The 22,912-nt window shown below is 49.8% G+C and overlaps 1 protein-coding gene across 5 annotated transcripts; it reads right to left on the reverse strand.

Moving 5' to 3' along the window:
- Positions 1-8,765: 8,765 nt before the first annotated feature.
- DNAJC22 (DnaJ heat shock protein family (Hsp40) member C22) lies at positions 8,766-14,862 on the reverse strand. 5 transcript variants are annotated; one of them, XM_081596730.1, is made up of 5 exons: positions 14,224-14,260; positions 13,545-13,619; positions 12,789-12,845; positions 10,775-11,732; positions 8,766-9,345 (listed from the first exon to the last, which is right to left on the reverse strand). In XM_081596730.1, exons 4-5 carry the CDS (start codon positions 11,612-11,614, stop codon positions 9,196-9,198), a joined length of 990 nt encoding a protein of 329 aa, XP_081452856.1. In that variant the 5' UTR covers positions 11,615-11,732; positions 12,789-12,845; positions 13,545-13,619; positions 14,224-14,260; the 3' UTR covers positions 8,766-9,195. The 5 variants fall into 5 exon arrangements, with proteins under 5 accessions (XP_081452856.1, XP_081452857.1, XP_081452855.1 ...); XM_081596731.1 differs by lacking the exons at positions 13,545-13,619; positions 14,224-14,260 and adding an exon at positions 14,784-14,862; XM_081596729.1 differs by lacking the exon at positions 13,545-13,619 and having other exon boundaries at positions 14,224-14,279.
- Positions 14,863-22,912: the final 8,050 nt, after the last annotated feature.

A 22,912-nucleotide genomic window follows, 5' to 3' on the forward strand; every position in this document is an offset into this window, starting at 1 on the left:
TCATGGCAAACAGATGGGCAAAAAAGTGAAAGCAGTGACTGATTTTAATTTCCTGGGTTCCAAAATCACTGCAGATAGTGATCACAGCCATGAAATTACAAGATGCTTGCTCCTTGGAAGGAATGGTATGACAAACCTAGACAGTGTATTAAAAAGCAGAGACATCACTTTGCCAACAAAGTCCCATATAGTCAAAGCTATGATTTTTCGAGTCGTCATGTACAGATGTGAGAGTTGGACTATAAAGAAGGAGAAGTGCTGAAGAATTGATGCTTTCAAATTGTGGTGCTGGAGAAGATGCTTGAGAGTCCCTTGGACTGCAAGGAGATCAAACCAGTCAATCCTAAAGGATATCAACCCTGAATATGCATTGGAAGGATTGATGCTAAAGCTAATGCTCCAATACTTTGGCCACCCAATGCGAAGAGCTGATTCATTGGAAAAGACCCTGATGCTAGGAAAGATTGAAGGTAAAAGGAGAAGGGGTTGGCAGAGGATGAGATGTTTAGATAGCATCAGCAACTCAATGGACATGAATCTGAGCAAACTTCAGGAGACAGTAAAAGACAGCGGAGTCTGGCATGCTTCAGTCCATGGGGTCACAAAGAGTTGGGCACAACTTAGCGACTGAACAACAACAACAGTCCTTCAGTATAGTCAAAGAGATGAGACTCAAAAACATGAGATACAGAATGATTTTGTGGCAACATGTAAGCAAATGCGTGATAGAACAGTACAAAGTGGACAAGAACGCTGAAGGAATTCAAAGAGGAAAGATTACTGGAGATGGACCTAATCAGTGAAGGCATCATTTAGAGATAAACCTTAAGCTGGATCATAAAAGTATAAAGATTTGGATTAGCAGAGGAGAAAAAGAATTACAGAAGACTGACATCAGCAAAGACATGAACATGAGAACAAGAAACACACTAACGGCAAAGAATTAGAGTTTGAAGGGAGATGGGTCTGAAGTGATCAGTCTCTTGGCTGTACAAAAATGTCGACTGCTAAAAGGCAGAGTTCCCAGTCACACAATATAAAATGAGCAAGTGCTTTTCAACTCAAATTACACAGAAAAGCAGTAAACTTACCCTCTTTACTGTGGACCCCAGGAATGAAAGGGAAGGTAGCAAGAGAAGCCAATGGACTTCTTTGGTAGTCCACTGGTTAAGAACCTACCTGCCAATGCTGGGGACACAGGCTTGTCCCTGATCCTGGAAGATTCCACATGCTGCAAGGCAACTAAGCCCATGCACCACAACTACTGAGCCTGCACTCTAGAGCCTGTGCTCCACAACAGGAGAGGCAATTGCAATGAGAAGCCCTCATACCCCAACTAGAAAGTAGCCCCACTCCCACCCTCTGCAACTTAGCCTGTGTGTGGCCAAAAATAAATAAATAAATAAATAGTTTAAAAAAAATTTTTTTAAAGAGAAGCCAAGTTCAAACTGGTAGTTATAGGTAGGAAGGAGAAGCAGGGGAGTAACATGAGCCTCAATGGCCCTCAGATCTGTGACCGGGAAATATATGAATAGATGACACCTAGATTTCCTCTATATGCATCCCATTCCTTTCCTGACAGTAATTCATTTGAAAGGTGCCTGACCTATTGATGGTCGGAAAAATGTCCCTTTAAGTGATGCTTGCAAAGCCAGGCTCTCATGCTAAGTTAGTCATTGCCCAGCAGAAGATGTTCCCAGCAGCCCTTCTTACCCCAAAATGGAATTAAGGTTTGGCACAGAATGGGTTTTAAAATCATTCCCTTCCAACTTTCCCACAACGGCACTGCTCTATTCTGTTGAAACTTATCAGTGAAGTTTAAATCCAGAAAATCCAAGGTCTTGCTGAAAATTATTAATATTAGTTTGCAAGTAGCAGATGGATGAAAGGTGGGGGAAAAAGAAGAGAATTGGGAAGAAAAGGAAAATGAAAATGAAGAAAGCAATAAATTATTGAAATGTAACCTCTTTTAGCTGGAACTCTATGTAAATTTTCTGCATTTGTTGTTTAGAACCCACCTGAGCAAAACAAACAAAACCAGTTAGTTAAACTAGTTTCAATTCCTTGCCACTAAGAGGAAGAGATGGCAAGGAACATGAAGAGAAGCCAAAAAATCAGCTTCTCGGGGTATGAACTTCAAAAACCAAAGCAGGGGCATGAAATTTGTGTTCAAGCAAAGCTCTGAGATTTCCCCATAGTTTCTCAAAAGATCAAATGACATCTACAAAACATACTTAATTTGAAGTTCGCAGTTTCTCTAACCTTCCCAATAAAAGAAGGGGACTGAACTCTGGTAATGAACCGACTAAGGAGGTACTTAGTTGCAGATGGTGACTCCAGCCATGAAATTAAAAGAGGGTTGCTCCTTGGAAGAAAAGCTATAACCAACCTAGATAGCATATTAAAAAGCAGAGACATTACTTTGCAACAAAGGTCCATCTAGTCAGAGCTACGGTTTTTCCAGTAGTCGTGTATGGATGTGAGAGCTGGACTATAAAGAAAGCTGAGGGCGGAAGAATTGATGCTTTTGAACTGTGGTGTTGGAGAAGACTCTTGAGAGTCACTTGGACAGCAAGGAGATCCAATCAGTCCATCCTAAAGGAAATTAGTCCTGAATATTCATTGGAAGGATTGATGCTGAAGCTGAAACTCCAATACTTTGGCCACCTGATGCGAAGAACTGACTCATTGGAAAAGACCCTGATGCTAGGAAATATTGAAGGCAGGAGGCGAAGGGGACGACAGAGGATGAGATGGTTGGATGGCATCACCGACTTGATGGACATGAGTTGGAGAAAGCTCTGGGAGTTGGTGATGGACAGGGAAGCCTGGCATGCTGCAGTCCATGGGGTTGCAAAGAGTTGGACAAAACTGAGCAACTGAACTGAACTGAACTGAAGGAGGTACCACCACTAGATTCTTAAAAAAAAAAAAAAGTGAAGGGACATAATTTACCCTGTGACAGCCTTGAGGCGCCATCTGCAGTTCTCATCGAATACTGCAATAAACCCAGACCTGCTGGCTTGTTAGGGCCACACACTCACTGTTAGAGAAAAAAAGAAAGAAATACTGAATTCCAGCCAGGGAGTCCTCAAAAGCCTCCTAAGTCCCAGAGTAGATGAAAAGTCAGCTTGAAGACACAGTGCCTAGGAAAAGACCTAAGGGCCTTAGTTGGCTATAAGCTCCATGAGAAACCACCCCCCTCCAAAAAAGCTAATAAATTCCCAGACTGCTTGATATAAAGGATGATATATTGTCCAGACCTTGAGAACTTAATAGCTCCACAGTACCTTGTTCTGTCTGAACACGTCTGAGAATTGCATTTAGTTCTGGGCACCACAATTTAAGACCAATATTGACAACAGTCATAAAAATGTTCATACCCTTTGACCTAGTAATCCCACCCATGGGAATTTATTCTGAAATAATTCAAGAGAATAGATGAATTAGAAACATGAAAATATTGATGCAGCATTCTTTATAACAACAAATATGTATCAGCAAATATATATATATATATCTCAAATGTCTCCCAAGAAGGGAATATTACATAGCATTAAAGTATAATTGTTATTTGAAAAAAATTTAAAATATAGAATAATAATGCATGCTGCAACATGGATGAATCCTGAAAATATTATACTAAGTGAAATAAGCCAGACACAAAAGGAAACATTGTATGATTCTATTTACTTAAAAGGTCCAGAATAGGCAAACCTATAGAGACAGAAAGTAGATTAGTAGTTGCCAGGGTCTGGTGAGAGGACAGAATTGTAATAGGTATGGGATTTCTTTTTAGGGTGGTTTAAAATGGTCTGGAGTCAGTGTTGATGATTTTACAACTTTATAAATACACTAAAAATCACTAAATTGTATACTTTAAAACGGCAAATTTTATGGTATGTGAATTATAGCTCAGTAAAAATATATATATATACATATGACATCTTCCTAGTAATATATATCAATGCCTATGATTTAGGGAAAGGAAAGACTATAAGATTATATCCCTGGTATGATATGTACATTTATGGATGAGGACTAAAAGAGAACATGAATAGATGAAAACAGTTTGATACAGGTGAATTTTTGATTGGGGGGTGGCCATGATATTGTTCTTTGAGCATGTAAATATTTTATCTTTTTCACAAGACAGTGTCCACAAGAGGGCAGAGAGATGTCAAACCAAACTATTTAACACAAGCCTCATCCAAACAGTTAGAAATCTAGAATCCAGTGTGGAAAGCAACCTTAAAGGTTATCTAAATTCAATTTCCTCACCTAACAAAGAAAAAACTGAGGCCCAGAATGGTAAAGTGGCTCATTCTAAGTCAGCAGGCTGGTCATGCAAGAGGCAGAAGGAAAACCCCATCTTCTCACTTCTCCATCCATCCTCTTTCTATCAAACTACAGCGCATCCTTAAACAAGAGAATGTTTAATCTAGAAAAGGGAAAATTTAGAGGGCTATGAAAGGAAGGGCAAGTTCTTATCAAGAAAGGGTTTCTGGGACTTCCCTGGTGGTCTAGTGGTTAAGACTCCTCACTCCAAAAACAGGGGGCCCCAGGTTTGATCCCTGGTTGGGGAACTAGATCCCACATGCTGCAACTAAGAGTTTGCATGCTGCAACTAAGACCTGGTACAGCCAAATAAGTGAATAAATAAAAATAAATAAATATATATATATTTTTAAAAGGTTGCTTAATGGCTTTTGTTCTTTGTAACAAGAAATGGGAGATCTAGAAAGAAATTCCAGGGAAGCAAATTTCAGTGCAATAAAAGAACAAAATACCTATGGCTGATTCATGTTGATGTTTGGCAGAAACCAACACAATACTGTAAAGCTATTATCCTTCAATTAAAAAATAAAATTTTAAAGAAAGAACAGCAATTAAGGATGCCCAAAAGGTGGGACAGGTATGGGATTTCCAATTAATTCAGAAGCCAGAATGGTCATCTCTGGGAAGATGGTCATCTCTGGGTCATCTCTAGACCCTGCACTGCACCAGATGAGTACTTGCGGAAGAGGCTTTCTCAGTTTGCTTTCAACTTTTTAAAGGTTCTGTACACTTTTATTTGTAGGAGTGGGAGAATACAACATCATTGGATTTCATTTACATTTAACTCAGGTAGAGAAAAAGGAGATCTCTCACCTGCTAATATCTTAGTTGGTTTTTTTAAAATAATTATTTCATAGTGAATTTCTACTTTCAGCTGATCTTCACTATGTCAGGGTCTTTAGGAAGTACATTCTCAGAAAAGTCTTAGTGATTATAATATTCCAGGTTGGTGGCAAAGCAGAATTTTCTTCCAGAGGTTCCAAATTCATGTGACTTGTGCCATTTCTTTATTTTCAAAAAATGGCTGGGCTACACCATTAGATACATGAATATCTAGATGTCCACTGTGGGTAGGTAGGTAGCCTAATTCTGGCAAGCACTCAATTTCAGTACCTGCTCACAGGCTAGGACAAGAGCAAAGATGAAATCTGAAAATGGTTTAACCAAACAGTATTTCCCACTAAGAGGGAAAGATTCTTTTTATTTATTTATTTTTGGCTGTGCTGGTCTTCGTTGCTGCATGTGGCCTTTCTACTATTAATAGTTGCAGCCAGCTATTGGAGCTGGCAGAGTAGCTATTGGAGCTACTCTGTTGTGGTGCAAGGGCTTCTCATTGCAGTGGCAGCACAGCCAAAATTAAAACAAACAAACAAAACAAAACAAATTTTTCAAAATGTTGTGTGAAGATACTGAACTTCACAGAAGTCACAGAAAGGCAAATTGAAGTCATCGGATACTATCTCTCACCCATCATCTTGACAAAAAATTCAAAAGAGGTAACAGTACCTACCAGTAACAAAGAGAGGACTATTTGTACTGCGGGTAAAAATGTAGATTGTTAGTCTTTTCCCAAAGTAACCTGATATAATAGCAATCAAGGTATTAAAACATACATTCTACTTGATCCTACTTTATCACTTATTGGAATCTAGCATAAGAAAAACAAAAAGCATCAGCACACATGTTTATTTATTTATTTATTTAGGCTGAGCTGGGTCTTCCTTGCTGTGCTTGGGCTTTCTCTAGTTGTGGCCAGCAGGAACTGTTCTCTAGTTATGGTGCACAGGCTTCTCTCTTCTATAGGGAGTATGGACTCAGTAGTTGTGGCAAACAGGCTTAGGTGCTCTGAGGCATGTGGGATCTTCCTGGACCAGGGATCAAATTCATGTGCCCTGCACTGGCAGGCAGATTCTCAACCACTGGACCACCAGGGAAGTCCCAGTACATGTTTAAAGATATTTATTGTAGCATTGCTCATGTGGGAAAAATAGAAATTGGTCATAAATAGCTCTCATTTAAATAAACTGAAACATATTTTTGTAACAAAAACTCATAAGAAAATTTGAGAATAGTAAAATAATTTTCCAAATCAAGTAAAGCCCCAATCACTCTTTTGTCTCTTTTTCCTTCTAGACTATTTTTAATATATTTACATTTTACAGATGTAGTACTGCATATCATGTTAATAAATTGCTAATTAATAGCTTATGAAAATGGCTTGTCAAAATTCCACATGATAATTTGAAAAATTGTGTTTTTCAAAGAAAATATATACATTAATTTTTTGGCCACTTTAAAAAGGTGTGACAGCACTTCCCCGGGAGTCCAGTGGTTAAGGGACACGGGTTCAATAACTGGTCTGTGAAGGTTCCACATACCTCAGGGCAACTTAGCCCAGTGAGTCACAACTACTGAGCCCAAACTCTAGAGCCTACATGCCTACAGCCAGTGCCCTGCAACAAGAGAAGCCACCACAATGAGAAGCCCAGGCACCGCACCTAGACAAAGCCCTCTCACAGCAATGAAGACACAGCATAGCCAAAAAGAAATTAATTCATTAATTTTAAAAAAGTGTGACACTGTAAATTAACTATACTTCAATAAAAAATACTGACAAAAAAAGAAAAATAACTTGATATGATGAAACATTTGAGTAAATTAAAAGGAACAATTTAGCCCTCTCATCTCCCCAAGGATCCATCTGGGCAAGGTTCTCCCCGCCCCTCCCCGCCCCACCCTTCCCGAGTAGCTACTCTCAGGTCTCCAGGACCAACCCGCTGATTTGCAGGCTGTGCCGCCTCTCCTAGGCTGCTCAGAAAGCCCCTTCCTCAGGAAAGATGAGGTCCCCTAGCAGACCCCACCAGGCCCCCAAGATCCCAGGCCTCTGGCTTCAGCCTTCCAGCCTCAGCTCCCTAGTAAGTGCCTTCTGTGTCCCCCAGGCTCCAAGGACCCAGACCTAGGGTAGGAGACAGACCCGTCACTGCCCAGCTCTCTGGCGTGCTGGCCAGGTATGGCTAGGATCCTGCAGACCTCTGCTTACTGTGAGCCCGGCGCCCCCGGAGGCCTGTGGGCCCCCGACCCTGGGGTGCTGCCTGCCTGCCTGCCTCTCCCAGGGAGCCTCAGCCCCCGTGTGGGCTCAGGACGCCGCCTGGGCAGTCCTTGCTGACCGAGGCAGCCCAGCTGGTGCCACCCGCTCCTGTTCCATCGTCCCCAGGCCCTGGCGGCTCCTCTGAGCTTTGCATGTTCCACTAACTCAGGTAGGTGGCAGGAGGAGGCAGAGGCTTTGGCTGCCTCAGAGGGAAGAACACTAACCTGACTACAGCGGGCCTGCGGAGCTCACCCCCAAAAAAGCAATTCCAACCTCAAAAAACAAACAAAAAAGTAAAAGAAAAAGATGTGAAAGTAAATTTGGTCTTAAAATTGTAGTACATAAATTCACTGGCTAGTATTTTATATATATGGATGCAAAGAAAAAACATCTATAAATTTCATTCCTCTCAATTGATTGGGCCATTTTTTTAATCAGTAGGGAATACAAGCCAAAGTAATTCTGCTTTTTAAAAACACATATACTACTCAGAGTTAACTTTCAGAAAAAAGGAAAGTGTGAGGGTGGTACAGACAAATAAAGAAAGCTGGAGAGAAGGTACATAATTTTACTATCATGTTCCTGATCTCCAGTCTTCCTCTTCAAACTGAGGCATCATGGGCTGTTCCTTCTACAACTGGGAATGAGATAAGGCCCCCTTGAGATGTTCAAGCTGTTGGTTCTCTAGGGTTTCCCCAAAGTCCCCACGAAGGCATATGAAATATAAAATCATGAATTTTCCCATGAGTCCCCATAAAACAGTATCATCTATCCCTTCTGCAATTTTCTAACACATTCTATTTACACCTCTTAGGACACAGTTCAAAACACAGAACAAGGCGTACTTTGATATGTGTATCTGTGTTATTATCCCCCACCAGACTGTAAATGACTAGGGAGCAGGGTGTATAGCTCAGAATCAAATCCCAAGTTTCAAGAAGACCTGACAATTCAGCCAGTCCAACCACTTGTGTAAAGTTTGAAGGTTCACCACAATATTCCAAGCAGAAGGGTCTGTGATGGGGGGATTATCCTCCACCTCACAGCAGCTTGTTCCTTCTTTGGAAAAGTACAGCTTCTAAAAAGTTCTCCTATAAGCGGAATTAAAATATTTTCCTGAAAAGATTAGAATTCCAGCCTTTTCAAACTTAACCCCAGTCTTACACCTTGGTAGTCCACAGAAAAGATCAAATCCCTTTTGCCACAGGACATCTTGTGAAATGTTAGAACCCTTATATTTTCCTTCAATCACCTCACTTGGTGGTTTGCACATAAAAAAAAGAAAGTTAAGTAAACTTCCTCCATGATCTATCAATATACCAGAGGTGAAATCAGGTGGTCTAGTCTCTAAAAGATATTTTATTGGTTTTATAATATGTCTTTCATTTCACTATGTGGATTAAGAAAAAAGTCAGGACTACAATAGCCAATAATTCAGAAATTCAAAATCACAATAGCTTTCTCACCTCTTTAAGATTTTCTCATCTCCACTGCAAGTGATTGGAGAAGGAAATGGCAACCCACTCCAGTAATCTTGCCTGGGAAATTCCATGGACAGAGAAGCCTGGCGGGCTACAATCCATAGGGTCACAGAGCATCCGACACGACTGAGCAACTGAGCACACACTGCAAATGACAGTTTCTTTTACACTGTTTGGATGCCTCACATGGGCAAAACTGTGCTGGGACAAGCAATCCAACTCTGCCAGTCCATCCTCAAAGGGAAGTTTCTTCCCACCTCCAGGATCCCCTGGGCTTCCTGGGCTGCCTCAGGACTCATACGCAGCCTGGATCTCTAGGAAGTGCCTCTGAGCTTCCTCCATCTGGTGCTGATTATGGTCAGGGTGCCAGGTCTTCACTAGCTCCCGGTATCTGCCATGTATTTCTTCACGTGTTGCCCCCTTTGAGAGACCAAAAACCTTAGGGAAACAGAAGCTAACAAATTAGAACCTCATAAGTTGTCAGGGCTCCTGGGCCTCTCCCAGCTACCTTCCTAAACCAGGCTGGAATTGGCTTCCACTTGCTGGTAGGAAAGGCCGAGTGCCTCAGATTAGAATTCTAACCTTCTGAAACATGGACAAGTTCTAGATCTCATGGCAAGAACCAGGATTTGCTTTTAATCACAGATGCCCATTTTCCAGCCTGGAACTTGTCATCCTTGACAAGGTCTCCTCCTTACATATATGCGAAATAAGCATATATGTCAATCAAAGACATGTACAAGAGTGTTTGTAGCAGCTTTATTCAGAATAGCCCCAAACTGAAAACAATCCAAATGTTCACTGACAATAGAATGGGTAGATAAATTGTGGTATATTCACACAATGGGACACCAAACAACTATGAAAATAATTTATAATCTCATGTATGAGTAAATTTCACAAACATAATGTTGAATGAAAGCTCTCAGACACAAAAGAGTACACACTGGATGATTCCCATTTATATGAAGCCCAAGAATGGGCAAAATTAATCTATGGCAATAGATGTCTGAACACAGATTCTTTCCCAGGAAAGGAGTATAGATTGGAAAGGAGCATGAGGGAATCTTCTTTTCTGTTTTGCTTTTTGACTGCGCTGTGTAGCATACAGGATCTAAGTTCCCTGACCAGGGATGGAAACTGTGACCCCGGCAATGGAAGCTCAGAGTCTTAACCACTGGGCTAGCAGGGAAATCCCAAAGGAACCTTCTTGATCATGGAAATATTCCATGCCTTCATCTGAGTAGTGGTTACATAGGTATCTACATAAAATTGGTGTACTTTATATACATATTCAGTTCAGTTCAGTCGCTCAGTCGTGTCCGACTCTCTGCGACCCCATGAATTGCAGCACGCCAGGCCTCTCTGTCCATCACCAACTCCCGGAGTCTACCCAAACCCATGTTCATCGAGTCGGTGATGCCATCCAACCATCTCATCCTCTGTCGTCCCCTTCTCCTCCCGCCCCCAATCCTACCCAGCATTAGGGTCTTTTCCAATGAGTCAACCCTTCGCATGAGGTGGCCAAAGTATTGGAGCTTCAGCTTCAACATCAGACCTTCCAATGAACACCCAGGATTGATCTCTTTTAGGATGGATTGATTGGATCTCCTTGCAGTCCAAGAAACTCTCATATTATACCTCAGTAAAAAGAAAACAATATACACGTATCTTTCCCCACTCCTTATTAGAGTCTCTGAACCTTCACCCATTGCACGCAGAAGCCCAAAGAAGCCACGATACCCTTCTGGGGCCTGACCCAGCAGACATGAAAACAGTACCTCCACATTAGGCACACCAGCTCCAGTGAGACTTAGCCTAACTCCTGGAGCCATCTTAGACAGGAATGAGAGGGAAGAAACCTTACCTGGTGAGCCAGCTGACGCTTCTCATCCTGAAAACTGTGAACAAACTCATAGAGCTTCTCCCACTCTTGGAAGTAGCTGCTGCTGATGCCGTGATCTCCTACCAGTAGCTTCCAGGCTTGGAAAGGCAGAAGGAGGACAGACTCCAAAAGGCGCCCAAGGAGGGGGAAGAAGCTGAACCAACTCAAGAAGGAGCCAAGAGTATCTGCTACATAGCTGAGGGTGACAGCTGTGTTGCAGAGGGCACTGTACACTAACAGGCCTGTGAAAGCAAGGTAAGCCAAGCCCAGGCGGTAGAGCCGCACGCTGAGCGTCTCTGACCCAACTGAAGGTTTGTAGCGGCGATGCTTCTGGGCTGTGATGCTGGCAGCCAAGCTGATGGGCAGGATGGCTATGGGGCGGCCATAGAAGATAGGTGAAGTAAGAAATGCTGCCCCTAGAGTATTCTTTAGGTCTGATGTCTGGTTGCCAATGGCAGCCACCAGCAAGACCCCTAAGCCAACTGCCAGTGGGAGGCCCACAATATAGAAGCTGGCCATGAAGGAAAGGCTAATGAGAGCCACAAGGCCAAAATAGATGCCCACTATCATCTGGGCAACAAAGCGAATGAGACTTAGAGGGGGTGTCCCCCTTCCTGAGCTCTGCCTCTGCTCCTGGGCTCTGTTGGCCTGAGCAACAAAGCTTGGGAGCTTCCAGAATTCCCAGAGCCAGCCTAGACCACCCCCCGCCAGGGTAAGCATCCAGAGCAGTGCATGGCTGTCCCGTCCCAGGTATAGGTGGTGGAGACCAGCAGGGCCCCCTATAGCCCAGAGGGCATAAGTCATCAGGAGCCTCTTGGCCATCCTCTAGGAAAAGTGTCTCACAGTAAATCCAGTGGCACCTGCCATTGCTCAGAATGCAGAAATCTGGAGTTGTCTGTGAGAATCATGGCAGTTATGGCCCCAGAGTTATCCTTAGACCCTAAGACATGGAAAAAAGCAGTCATAAGATTATGTCCAGGCCCCAACACAGTAACACTTCTCCTTCCAATATTAGTCAAGCCCAGCTCTTCCTGAGTGTCCCTGAAATTGTAGCTCTCCCATATCCTTAGGTCTAGAATCTCATCTCTGTTCTTACAACCACAGTGACTCCAAATTTAGAGGAGAAGAAAGTTATAAGTGCTTTCGGTTGAGTAAATGAGAACTCAGTACAGGGACAAAAAAGCGTAAGCTTACATTGCAGACCTCCCCTCAGGCCACCTACCTCCTGGAAGGACTCCCGGTTTGGGGGTGGGGGTGAGTGAATAAAAATGAATACAATATCCCTGGAAAGTTCCTATACAACTTTTAAGGTCCCCTACCAGACAACCTAACCCCTCCCCCCCCCAACTCCGACTGTGGCTGCCCACAGATCCCTGGCAGAGATTTTAGCCCTTCTCCAGCTTCCCATCTCTCCAGACCAAGAAATCTTGACACAAGTCAAACTTGAAAGAGGTCCTGAGTTCCCTCCAGCTCTAGAAAGCTACATTTTGACCTGGACCCAGGCACCTCACATTTCAACCACCGCCTTCCAGAACAAACTTGTAAAGTCCCTCCATATTGTGGGGCTCCGGCCCATCAGCCAGTACCCGCTAGTCCGAGGGTGAGCAGCTGTACCTGGGTACCTCGGCTCCCAGATCAGACATTTCCTTTGACCACGGTCAAAATGGCCCCTCTCGTTCCGCCCCCACTTCCATCCAAGTGGACTTTGTCTTTCAGTGTTTGCTGTGTCACGGAAGTTGGGCCGTCCTGGCCAGGCCCCTCCTCCCCAAGGCCCTCCCTCGCCCCTTAGGTATCACCTTTCAGGCTGGGGCTTCACTCGCCTGCCCTCTCGGGTAAACTTCATTTTAGGTTTTTCTGGCATATTCCACCTCCCCAGGCTCAACCCGGCTGGCGCAGCGCCCACTCCAGGCCAACAGCGCCTACATTACTACATGACAACCACCAGGTGGCGCTGCCGCTCGCGGACGGGAGGTGTCGGGCGGATCCCCAGACTCACCTTGTCTAGAAGCTGGGGCAAAGCAGCCCAGGGAGAGGCGGGCCGGGGTGGGGGGGCCTATAAGAGCAAAAAAGAAGCCCTTGATCACCGCTTTGCACTCCCCACAAATGAGAGGGTGACTCCTCCCTCACCTCAGGCTGCAGTCCTCTCTCCCTGCTCCATTGCCGTTCAAGACTGCCTTGGATGGCTTCATTTCCAATTTGCCTAAGGCAGAGACACCAGGGTACAGGCTGCAGAGAGAGGTTCTCCCCTCAAGTTTGCCTCACTGCCCCGCCTCCAGGCCCGCCAGACAGGGGCAATACATCTAGATCCAAGCCAGAGACCTGAGAATACCTCAGGAACCCCAAGTCAGCTGTATCTCGCTGACTTTGGCGCGAGAGAGAACCAGGAGCAAAAAGGGATGGGGGTGAGGGTCTCCCCACTGGGAGAGTAGTCTGCGGCGTCCTCCCGCCTCAACGCTGGGATGGAAGTGGGATGCAAGATCCGCTCATTTCAGTGTCGTGGGCTCCAACCCTGCTATGTGACCTTGGCTGGGGGGGGGGGGCTGTTTCCTCTTCTGTAAAGAAAAAGCGTGGGTCTTCAAGTTTCCCCATCTTTGACTTGGGGGTGGGGTGAGTAGGCCTGGAGGGCTTGCCCCTGTCGCCTTCCCGCAGTCGGCAGAGAGATTCTGTTCCCTCCTACATTCCCAGCCCCTTCAGTCCTCTTCCCGGTCCGGGGAGGGAAAGCAGCTCCCCTTGTCTGCTCCCTAGGACTCACGGAGGGGCCAGGGCCGGGAGGGGCATCAAAGCGAGGCTGGAGCCGCCAGCTGCTGGGCGCGGGAGCACTGGGGCGCTGAATAATGAATGAGACTTAATTGGGCCGGCACTGCGCGGCGGAGCGCTAAGCTCCGCAAACAGCTCAAGCGGCGGAGGCCGCCGCTGGACAAACAAACTGGCTCCGGGCGCAGAGAGAGGGTGGGAGAGGCAGCGACAGGAGCGGGAGGGGAGAAGCAGGCCGCTCGGGCCTGGGGGACGTCGCTGTGGGGCGGGAGGAACCCCCTGTGTGCAGGGCTGCGCAGGCCTCCCAGAAGGTGGGGACCCGGGAGGAAGCTCAGGGATCGACCCAGGAAGCTGGGACTGAGGAGGGAGAGAAGTGATTTGTCGGCTGGGGGCCAGGGTCCCAAGGGCAACTGGCACGAGGAAAAGATGGAGAAACAAGTGGAGGGCGGAGAAGAGAGCAAGAAGAGAGAGAGGGGGAAAAGCGCGCCGGGGGAGGGGCTGCGGCGGGGGCTGGAGAAGAGCAGTTACCGAGAGGAAGGGGAAAGAGCGATGGAGGAACGAGCGAGGGGAGGCGCGAGGAGCCGAGAGAAGAAAAATTGGAGAAGAGTCAAGGAGAGGGGTGGGAGATAACTGGAATGAGAACGAGAGGGTGGGGGGCGGACTGAAGGCGCCCCTACCTCGGCCTCGCCCCGCCGCGTTCCCGCCCGAGCGCGCTCTCCAGCCGCCCGCACTCACTTTGTCACAATTACGGGGCCGTCACTCGGCCTGGATTGTTTTCCCCAAATTGTTGTTCTATAAACTGGCGCGGGGTGGGGATTGGCGCGGGGTGTGTGTGTGTGATCTGACAAGCTGAAGCAGGAGGGAAGGGTCTGAACTGCGGTGGCGGGGGGTGGGGGCACCGGGAACGTGGCGGTGTATTTACCCGCAAGAGGCCCCGCGGCGGGTAGGTGAATCCAGAGACCCACGCGGGAACTCTGGTTGCTACCCCCAGCCTCGTGGCTGACATCGCTTTTAACCGTCCTGACCCTTCTCAGCCTCCGCTGCCTCGGCTTCTCCAACCGAGAGATGAGAGGCTTGGAGGGCAGGAGCAGCGGAGGCGGCTGCAGGTGGGGTCCGAACTTGCCTTCTCACCCCCATTCTCTTTTGTTCTCTGCTACCCTGGTCCACGGACCGGGGGCGGGGTGGGGGGTTGTCTATCCAACTCAGCCTCCCCTGAGCGCCAGGGGCGCCTGCTTACCCTCGCTAGAAGGCCAGATTCTCACCCCCGACAGGTCTGGGCTGCCCCCGCCCCCAACCCGCGCCTTCAGCCCCGGCTCAGCGCCGCGCGGTGCCCACGCCACCTTGCTGTCCCTCAATCCCGCAAACATCTGTTGCGCGCCCACTGTGAGCCATATCCGCGCCAGCCGTCCCCCACCTCTCCCCCGCCACCCTCCCCTTCCCGGCCGGCCCGGCCTGTCGGCTTCGTGACAGCCGCCGCCGAAGCCCAGGCCCCGCGGGAGCGGCCGGAGAGAAGCCGCCGCATGGCTGGCTCCGACACCGGCCTCCCCGGCGGCTCCAGGGGCAACGGAGGGTGGCGGCCGCTGAAGCGAGACCGGAGCCGGCCCACAGAGTTAGAGATGGGCGGGGGAGGCGGGAGTCCAAGGGCGGGCTTGTCTCCGGGTCTGAGGCCTATCTGTCTCCTCATTCCATTGCCCTGGGGTGGGGTCGGGCCGGGACCTCGCGTGGCTCCCAGCGTCTGTGAAGCGGTCGGCTCCCGCGCCCCCTCCCCCAGTCCGGGTGATTTACACGCGCGCTCCGCTCAGCGGCCGCTTCCCAATCAGGAATATCGACCCCGGGCGGGGCCCCCGGGCCGCATCGATCCCTCCAAGGCTCGGGATTTAAAAATGTCAAATTTGCCTTTTCCGGGCGGGCGGAGAGGGCTGGGGCTTGGAGGAGGGCGGCGTGGGGGTGGGGAGAGGGGCGGACAGCCGGGCATCGACCAGGTGCCTGTGCCCTGAATGAGAAGCGACCCGGCCGTGGCCGAGCCCTGGCATCACCTAACCATCCTTAGGTTGCAGTCGCCTCTGGCTGGGGGCAGGAAGGAAGTTCTACGTCCTTTCCCATCCCCATGGGCCTCACTGTTGCGTTGGGTATGCCCAGAAGGTGAAGCCCCAGAGAACAAAGAGGGACCCCTAAATGTAGGGGGGAAAAAATGGAAGAGATTCCTAAACCTGGAGATATACAGACACAAGGAGGAGTGCAGAGACAAAAATATAGAGGGCTCCAAGAGACACCCTATGTTTAAAGAAGAGCAAGTGAAGGGAAAGTGGCTCAAAGACACATTGACCAAAACAGAGGACCAGAGACCCAGAGTCAGGTCAACTCTCTGCCCTGTAGACCTGGAAGATTCAGGAATGGGAAGGTCAACCTTCTGGTGTATTTGAGAGGGGGAAGGAGAGTGGAGACAAAGTCAGGTGAAGAAAGAGGGTTATTAGGGAAAGGAATTAGAATATAATTAGCACATTCTACTAAGGTGTCAACTAGTAATTGGACCTGAAACCCAAAAGATAAGGATCCTGGAAGACTAGCCTAGGCCCCAAAGATGTGGGCTCTCTTAGAAGTCTGATGGTCTGCCCTTTCCGTTCCTGAGATCTATCTCCTCCTCTCTACCCACCAGCAGCCTGGGGAAGCCAGACGGGTTGTAGATCATATCTTATATTAGCGACTATGTATGAGATGGAGACTGCATATACGTATACATGTATATGGAGGGTAGAAAACTCTGGTAGTCACCAATTGCTTCCCCAGGACTTAGCAAATGGGTCCCCAGACTTTGGAAAAAGCATCCACTGCTTTCAGGAAGCTTGGGAGAGGGATGATGTTCGGGGTGGAGGTGGTGGAAGGAAGCAGCTGTTGAACCAGCATCCTCACAGTTAACACTATCCCCCCACCCCCAGCAGCACACCTCAGCTGTCACCGTGCACACTGCTGTTTCCTACAGAAGTGGAGACAGAGAGCTGACAGCAAGGGCTGGGGGGGTGGGGGGCACAGACACGCAGGGAGAGGTGGCAGCTCATCCTCAGACACACGCAGCACTTACACCTCCACTGACAAAATCAGGCCGACACATCCCTAACACTGACACACACAATCGCCGACCCCCACACGCTACCCACACCCATCGATCCCTGTCACAACACACCACCCCTGTGTGCGCAGACACGCACAATTCCTCCGAGGTCAGGCAGGAGCGCCTAGTCTTAAAGCCTGTCTACACACTTTCTTGAAATCTTAGACCTTCATTCGCCTAACCTAAGCAGAAGTCTTAAACCCCTGTCCCCGCTCCCCAAATTCTGCTACCAAGGCCAGCTCCAACAAAAACGCTGAGCTCAAGGAAGTCAAGTACCAGGGTCGAGGTGAAGAGCCGGGAGCTGACCGGGCAGTGGGCTGCTATACACCTCTCTTATTCTCGCTCCTGCCTCTGCCTCTTTCCTGGCACGTCCACTCGCGGCCCGCCCGGCCTGCCGCCCGCCTGTCAGTCGAGTAATGAATGCGCGCTCTGGGCCCCGGCCCCCCCCGGAGTCGTTCATCACTGCCAGCACCGCCCACCTCTCTGCCACCCGCCGGGAGGGCTAAGCGGCCCAGGCGGCAAGAGCCCCTCTCCCCCCACCTTCACTACTAATTGTCAGATTGAGATGTTGATTTGTCAGCTGGGTGCTAGCGCCAAAGAATCCGCAGTAAAACCCGGACTCCTTGAACTTCCTCTGGCTCCATTCGGGCTCGCCCAGCCTTGGAGCTTTTCTGGATTTGATGTGCTTGGGTTAGATTTCACTTAAGAGATCCGGCAACAGAAGCGCAGTATCGCTTTAATCCAATAGGAGGCGCACCAGGCTACAGACCCTAAGGGGATTCGTCCTGGGCTCGGTTCCACTTCTGAAGACCCGAGGCCCTAGGGCTTCGTCCCCCAGCCTCCCAGCAGGGGGCGCGTGGGCCCCCAGTCTCATCTCCCCCGCAGCCAAAATCCTAGCTTCCGTACAGGATGCCCCCAGGCAGCAGTCTTCTCATCCGCCTTCAGGGATCTAGGGGCGCCATGCCCTGCCCTCACTCTCCTCCAGGTGCCTCGGGCCTCCTGCGGTCCTCCATTCTCCCGCAGGAGGCGCCCCTGTGGCAAGTCTGCCCGCCTTCGCCCAGCCCTAGGCGCCTAGGCTGCAGTCCCACCCCCCGCCCTCCCCCAGCCCCGGCCCTGGAGCTCCCCGGGCGGCCGGCTGAGTGACGGGCGGCCGGTGATTATGCGGAGGGGGAGTGGGGTGCGCCGCGGGCGGCAGCGCTGACCCTTCACATTTCCGATCCGTCGGGACCCTCATCCATCCGAAGCTGCTCTTTGTCTGGCCGCCTAATTGCCGGCGGACAGGATGGATGGCGGGACCGACAGCCGCGGAATCCCTAATAAAGGCCGCGGCCGCCGGGGAGGGAGCGCGGGAAGGAGGGGGAGAAAGAAGGAAGAGATGGAAGGAGGTGGGAGCAAGCACCAGGCCGCGGCCGCCGGCTCAGAGCCGCCACGCGCTTCGTACAAGGGAGCCAGATCCGCCTAGGGTGCGGGACCAGGAGTCCCAAGTCGACCCGGATCAGGGCGCGATGGGTATGGGGTTTGCGAAGTCTCCTGCTTGTTGGACAAAAGGAAAGAACTAGGGACCCCGGGCAGAAGGCATCCTAGGGGCCGGCCTCGTTTCGCCGAGCCTTCGAAGATTCCAGCTTGGCGCTGCCTCCGGCGCTTCGGGCTCTCATCAGTCGGAGACCGGCCCTCGGTTCACCGCACCACCAATCCTCTGCTCACCCGTCGGTCTCCCACCGCGGGATCCACCATCCCGGCAGAGAAATGAAGGGTCCGACCGCCGTCTGTGCGGCCGATAGGATTTCATTAACTGGAGGCTGGAGCTGGTGGACAGCGGCGGGGAGACGGGAGCAGAAGGAAGTGGAGAGAGAGGCTAGGGCAAGGAGCTGCACCTGGCCAGGGGTCAAGGGCTGCTGAAGGAAGTCAGCGTGATCTGGCCTGACAGATACCTGGGGAGCCATCTCTACCCGCTCCCTGGGGAGCCAGGAGCCTGTTCTCAGCCGCCAGAGCTCTGGCGGCGACCCTTTAAACTTAAGGCTGCACCAAGCTGCGCGGCGGATGAATGGAGGGCCTAGGCGCGGCGGCGTACCTGCCCTCTTGCCCTTCACTGAGGCTTGTCGACCCTCCACTCTGGAGGGCAAAGTGTGCGAAGGTTCTTGGGCCGCAACTGTGTTCCCACCGGTGCGGCGAGGAGAGCAACTCCTCAGCAACTCCCGTCGGCTTTCCTGCCTTACGCCTCTGGGGCACATTTTTCTGCCGTTGTCTTTGTTTCCTTCTCCCTCCTTTTTCTCTTCCTTCTCCCCTTCGGACTTAGCTCATCTCCGCAGCTGACTTGGGTCAACATCCGTTAGCTAACAACTAAGCACCAGTTGGGTGTCAGCGCTGGGGGTGGAGGATGGGGGACACGCTGAGCCAAGGCCTTGCCGCGTTGGCCTCAAACACATAGGTCTTCCCTGAAACCCATTCACATCTCTCTCCCCAATCCTGTCTTGCTTTTCTCTCCTTTCCACTGCCTTGGGTGTCATCTTTCCTCTCCAGGGCAGTGAAAAGGAAGCCAGGAGATCAGAACCCGAGTTCTAGGGCTGCCACTTACAGGGTAATACAGGGCAAGCATTTCTCCTTTCTGGACATCAGTTTCCTCATCTGTAAAATGGAGACAATATATCCACCTCTCAGGGATGCATCGAGGATGCAATGAAAGAACTTTCTTGTAACAGCTCTAAAATACTGTAAGCACTGGATCATACTATTTCCCTGTTATTCCTGTCCTCTCAGGTGGGCAATTTTCCTTTCTCTTCATACCAGGAGTCTGGTACTGTGCAACTCAGATTGCTTCCAGAACTGTGTGATGTTAACAAGTGGGGACTGAAAGCCAGAGTGTGTGTATGGGGGGTGGGATGGAGGAAAGTGGAGAGGAACCACAGTATAATGAATGGCCCTGAAAGGTGGGGAAGGAGAGGGTGCATGGGGGAGAGAGGCATTTCCTTTGATCTTAATGTAACATCAACTAGCTGGTTCCTCTGCTCTTACAGGTGAGGAAACTGAGGCTTGTGGAGGTTATCCTTCAAGTGACAGGAGTCAGTCACACTGCCAGGATCTTTCCTCCCATGAGTTATCTATTGCTCATTTCCTCACTCCCTTTCTTCCCTTGAAGGGGTCTGTGACAAGGAGTGTGGGAGAAGGAACAAAAAGAGAAAAACTTCAGGAGCCAGGACCTTTCGGCTAGATGTCATAAAATTTTAACAAGAAAACTTCCTCAGAGTAGAAGGGATATATCACATGCAAATCATATGCTAATCACACGCTAATCTAAAGTCTAGTCCTCAGAACTCTGACACACACCTGGTTGTAAGCCCTGGGGAAAATTCTTGGGAGACCCCTGGTTCCTGGACAGAACAGGTGAGGATGAGTTCCATTTTGCATTAGGCTATGGAGTTAGGGTTTATTTTATGATTGGAGAAGTGTCAAGTGGATACTTTGGGATTAGGATCAGGGTTAGGGTTTATTTTATGATTGGAGAAGTGTCAAGTGGATACTTTGGGATTAGGATCAGGGTTAGTGCAGAGTCAAGGGCAGAGGGTAAGGCAGAATTCAGACTGGGCTGTGCTTTTCAATAGGGGGCACCTAGGGGACTCAAAGCCTTCCTGCCCCTCTCCCCTCCTCCACTGCCCATTCTGTGCCCTGCAACACATCTCTCTACCTATTTCCCACTCCCAACCACACCACCTCCCTGGGTCTCCCAGTTTGGTTTGCCTAAGGAGCTCTGAGTAAATTGTTCCAGACCCAGCTTGGGGCCCCAGCAGTTCCTCTTGAGCCCAGACACTTGGCTTCTGGCCCCAGGAGCACTAGCTGGCCTTGACCCTACCCAGGTCCCTCAGCCGAATGTGACAGCTGCAGGGGAAGCAATAAGGACCTGGTGAGCTGGCAGCTTCATTCCAGAGCGTGGGGAAAGAGCAACAGAACATGAATAAATTCATGGAGCTGGCCCCTCGGCTCCTGTGAGCCAAGCCTGCTTCCCCCACCACACACACCCGCTGCCGCCTTGCAGTCCTGCTGGTCACCGAAGCTCACAGTCTGGGCTGGGGACAGGAAGAGAAGGCAAGCTCCAGAGAAAAGAGGGCTAGGACCTGAAAAGGGCTGAGGTGGAGGAGCTCAAAAAGAGGGCCTTGGTAAGTCGGAGAGAGGGGTGGGGAGCAGGGCTGAGCAGAGAGGGCCTTTAGTGAGTGGGTGGCGGGAGAAGGGGGAGGAGGAGGGAGAGGTGGAAGGTCCTGGGGTCCATGGGGCTTGAGGATCGGCCAGGGAGGCCAGTGTGAGCCCTGGCCTGCTCTCTCCTCTCTGATCCATCCATCATCCAGCCTGGGGGAGCAGATTTGGAATTAGACATGCACGGGGCGACATGGCCCTTAGCCCCCCGAGGAAGACAAATGGCAACAAAGACCTTGAATAAAATTTGTATTTATGGCTGGAGGAGGCCCCTCCTCCACTGACTGCCAATCCTTTTCTTCCAACCCTTTCAAGCACGTAGGGGGCCTCCCTCCAACAGGCCAAGCCTCAGCAACCTCTTTCTTCCTGCACCATTATGGGCTGGGAGGTGCAGAGAAGGGATACAGGAAACAAGAGATGAAGGAATCACCTTCTACCCAACAATCATGCCCTGATGTACCCTGGACTCTCATTTTATGTATTGTACTTTTATACATTACATTAGTGGCTTAACCTAGTCTCTAAGAGATGCTTTGCAGCTGTCCACCTCCAGGGCCTCCAAATATCCCAGTTTGCCAGTCCTGGGACCCCTTTTCCAAGAGTCTGGTCCCCGGAGACCCTGTGAGCAGGAAATTTCCCCTCAAGGGGCCAGATCCTGAGGAAGGATGTTTCTTTTCCTCTTGGCCACCGGAATGACCACTCATCTCTCACAGGAGGGTGCCTAGCACTGAATCTGCATTATTTGTTCTATTACTTTGCATAACCAATTTCAAATCCCTCCCCCAAACATTTGTTATATGAGGTCCAACTTCTCTGAGTTTCCATCTGACCACAGCCCTTTGAGGGAGGGGGAAGGGGCAGAGATCCTGGTGCTGGCCAAGGTCTAGGACAAGGGCAGCGGTGGGGCTGAGCTGGGCCTGCAGGGCCTTCTAACTCTTTCTCCCCAGTAAACTCAATGCTTCAGTCCTGAGATAGAAGAGATGACATTTGTGGGGTACCACATTTAGGGACTAGGAGAAAGACAAATATAAAACCTCCCTTCCAACGGCCCTCACACATATACACACAAAGACAACACATGATCCACAATCCCACTCACCCAGGGACACACAAGGCCAGGGTCCTATGGACACGTCCACACTTGCCAGCATACTGTCACAATGCACAGGCCCAGAGCCTACCACACTGCTCCCAGAAGCGCCCCGCCTCCGCGTCTTCCCCACAGTTGATATGTCACATTGGAGTCCGAACACGGACCTGGGTGTCTCTCTGCAGCGCGCCATTTACATTTCTCTCTCGATCTGTCAACCTGTCTTGGCTCTCTCTCCCCGTCTCTGTCTCTCCGTCTCCCCCTCTGGGGCTGTCAGTTGGTCTCTTTTCCAAGCTTTGTCTCTGTCTCGGCGTCTCTATTTGGCTTTCCGTCCCTTTGATTTCTCTGTAGCTCCTTCTCTGCTTTCCTGTAGGTTTCCTGCTTGCATTCCCAGGCTGGTCTGTTTTCTCACTCTGTTCCCTCGCTCTTTCGTTTGCTCTGCACCCTCAACACTGGGGGTCGAGGGTAGTAGAGGTGCCTGGAGATTTGCCTTTTCCAGTTCGGGCCAACACATACCCATTGAACCCTTGACCATATATTATTTGGTCATGGGCACTGAGTGGCAAATTTCTATTCTTTCCTAGTCCTTTTTGTTTGTCTGCGGGCTTTTTGTGTGGGGCGGGGGGGGGAGCCGGGAAGAGCTCTTTTTTTGCTCAGGAATCTACCTCTATCTTCTTATGTGTATCTCGACCGCTTTTTATCCCATCGCTGTTTGTGGCCTCCTTCAGGTTCTGGGAATACCAAACTCAGGGTAGAGGGTGAAAATAAGGATAGGGTGGGGGCAGTGAATCCCTGCAGAACTGGCTTAGAGCGGGTCAGGAACCGAGAGGCTGGGGGGACGCGGGACGGGGGCCGAGGCCTGCCCCGCCTCCACGCTTCCCTCTCTGGGCGCCAGGGGTCGCTCGCCCCCCCGCCCCCCCCACCGCGGCCGCTTATAGCGGCTCCCGCCGCGCGCCGGCTCACACCACCCGCACTGCCGCCC

The sequence above is a fragment of the Giraffa tippelskirchi genome, chromosome 4 (genome assembly GCF_054371585.1).
Source record: "Giraffa tippelskirchi isolate mGirTip1 chromosome 4, T2T-mGirTip1v1.2.pri, whole genome shotgun sequence".
Classification (NCBI taxonomy): domain Eukaryota; kingdom Metazoa; phylum Chordata; class Mammalia; order Artiodactyla; family Giraffidae; genus Giraffa; species Giraffa tippelskirchi.

Excerpts from the sequence above, each read along its gene's own strand:
- DNAJC22 (XM_081596731.1), bottom strand. The coding sequence starts at position 11,614 with ATGGCCAAGAGGCTCCTGATGACTTATGCCCTCTGGGCTATAGGGGGC. Across the intron at positions 9,346-10,774 it reads AGCGTCAGCTGGCTCACCAG|GTTTTTGGTCTCTCAAAGGG; the intron begins GTAAGGTTTCTT and ends TGTTTCCCTAAG.